General features: G+C 59.7%; 1 protein-coding gene and 1 long non-coding RNA gene across 2 annotated transcripts in view; one reads left to right on the forward strand and one right to left on the reverse strand.

The window, feature by feature from the left end:
* LOC107990134 (uncharacterized) overlaps positions 1–2,525 on the reverse strand; it is a 15,395-nt gene that overhangs the window by 4,932 nt on the left and 7,938 nt on the right. The gene's annotated exons all lie outside the window — the stretch shown is intronic.
* The window catches only part of adcy8 (adenylate cyclase 8 (brain)), a 20,661-nt gene continuing 18,148 nt past the window's right edge, over positions 13–2,525 (forward strand). The window contains exon 1 of the mRNA XM_017042138.2: positions 13–1,355. Within this exon, the coding sequence (XP_016897627.1) occupies positions 414–1,355 (942 nt within the window). The 5' untranslated portion in view covers positions 13–413. The remainder of the gene's footprint in view (positions 1,356–2,525) is intronic.

A 2,525-nucleotide genomic window follows, 5' to 3' on the forward strand; every position in this document is an offset into this window, starting at 1 on the left:
CCGTGCCCCGCCCCCGCTCGCATGGGCCGCTCGCTGCCGCGTCTCTCCGCGGCGGCAGCCTGATGCCGCGGGCAGCAGGAGCACAGTGGTCACAGGCGCCGCCGCTCGGTGACTGTTTCTCTTTGGCGCGGACACGTGGCGGTGATGAAGACGATGAAGACGGTGATGCTCTGTGGTTAACCCGGGAGATGTTCCACCACAGCAACATCTTCTTTCTGCATGACTATGACCTCCTGCCGCGCCGCGCCGCGCTGCCTGCAGCAGCCCGACAGAGGATGACGACGCGCCTGCCGTTCGATGCGCAAAACGAAGACGGCGACGGGAGGAAACGCTGCTGAGTTAAAGTGAGTAGAGGAGCGAGAGGAGCCGGAGGAGGAGGAGGAGAAGAAGGACAAGTGTCATAAGGTGCGGTAATGGAGCTGTCGGAGGTGCGGTGTTCGAGCGCCAGCGAGGAGCTCTACACCATCAACAAGACCCCGAGCAGCAGCAGCAGCAGCAGCAGCAGCGACAACGCACGACCCAAGCGGCTGCTCTGGCAGAACGCGGTGCGGCACATCACCGAGCAGCGCTTCATCCACGAGCAGGAAGCAGTAGCAGCAGGAGGAGCAGGAGGAGGAGGAGGAGGAGGCGTGAAGGGCATCGGATCGGACGAGTCTTACGACCCGAGCCAGGGCGCGCGTAAGCAGTCTGCGGGTCGGACGTCAGTCGGGGGGGAGCGGCACAACAACGGCGGCACCAAAGTGTTTCCGGAGCGCGGGGGCAGCGGCGGTGACCTGGGCTTTCTCCAGCTGGACTGTGCTCCGACCAACTCGGACTTCTTCCTGAACTGGGGCTACACCTATCGCGGGGTCATCTTCCCCACGCTGCGCAACGCCTTCAAGTCACGTGACCTGGAGCGTCTGTACCAGCGCTACTTCCTGGGCCAGCGGCGGAAGTCGGTGGTGGTGATGAACATCCTGGACGTGGTGACGAAGCTGACGCTGCTGGTGCTGCACCTGACGCTGGCCTCCGCCCCCATGGACCCCATCAAGGGCACGCTGCTGGGCTTTTTCACAGGCATTGAGGTGGTGATCTGCGCCCTGGTGGTGGTGCGAAAAGACACCACGTCACACGGGTACCTGCAGTACAGCGGCGCCGTCACCTGGGTGGCCATGGCCACGCAGATCCTGGCTGCCGGTCTGGGCTACGGGCTGCTGGGCGATGGCGTGGGCTACGTCCTCTTCACGCTCTTCGCCACCTACAGCATGCTGCCGCTGCCCCTCACCTGGGCCATCATGGCTGGACTTTTCACGGCAGGGCTCCACCTGCTGGTGCAGCTGCTCATTTCCCAGAATGCAAGGCTGTCCACCAATCAGGTCAGGAGTGCAACACACACACACGCACACACACGCTGTCTATCTCACACTTCACTCCACAGGTCGGACGAGGTCAGAGCTCACGGTCCAGCCCACACGTTAGGTGGACCGCCACAAACAATACCATGTGGGCTACAACACCAACCAACACCAACCAACACCAACCAACACCAACCATCACCAACCAACACCAACCATCCAACAGGAAGAAGTGAACACCTGCTGGGCCGAGCAGTTGCCACGTAGGCCGTATGGACACGGCCCGTCCACTTGGACACAGGCACGGCCCGTCCACTGGGACACAGGTTGTCCAGTAGGACACGGTCCATCCATTACGACGTGGCCCGTCCAGTAGGACACGGTCCGTCCATTAGGACGTGGCCCGTCCAGTAGGACATGGCTTGTCCAGAAGGACATGGCCCGTCCAGTAGGACACTGCCTGTCCAGTAGGACATGGCTTGTCCAGTAGGACATGGCTTGTCCAGTAGGACACTTTATTTCCTGCTCTTTTTTGTCTCCTTTCCGTTTCTTCTCCCATCTTCTCTTCATCTGTTTCCTGTCGTCACCTCCTCCCTTCCTCCGTCCCTCCCTCCGTCCCTCCCTCCGTCCCTCCGTCCGCTCTTGTCTCTTGAAGAGCTGAGGGAGGTTTCAGTCTGGTTTCAGCACCAGGAGCTGTCCACCACACATCTCAGACAAACCATTAAACTTCACACTCTGTCATCTCCACCCAGGGCAGCGCCCTCTTCTGAAGAGAAGGTTCCGTCCCATGAGGAATCTGAGCGTGTCCCCCCACCCTCACCCTCACCCTCACCCTCCCTCCCCCATTCTTCTCTTCTGTCTTCAGTTTGTTCTACATCTTCGTCTTCTCCCTCCTTCTTTTTTCCTTCGGTCTTTTTGTTTCCATCCTCCCGTCCACTTTTCCGTCCACTTGTCCGTCCTTTCCTGGCTACTTCCTCCCTCAGTCACTTCCTCCTCCACTTCCTTTCCCGTCGTGGGCCTGTACAGAGTCCAGTTGATGAGTCACAGCTCGTCTCCACCGCACTGACTCATCTTCAAGTCTTTTTTTACTTCCACGTCCATTAGAACTAATCTACTGACTCCCCCTGTGTCCATCTCCACTCCATCCTTCCCTCCATCCTTCCCTCCTTCCTTCCTTCCCTCCTTCCTTCA

Source organism: Cynoglossus semilaevis, chromosome 20 (genome assembly GCF_000523025.1).
Source record: "Cynoglossus semilaevis isolate Cse_v1.0 chromosome 20, Cse_v1.0, whole genome shotgun sequence".
Lineage (NCBI taxonomy): Eukaryota > Metazoa > Chordata > Actinopteri > Pleuronectiformes > Cynoglossidae > Cynoglossus > Cynoglossus semilaevis.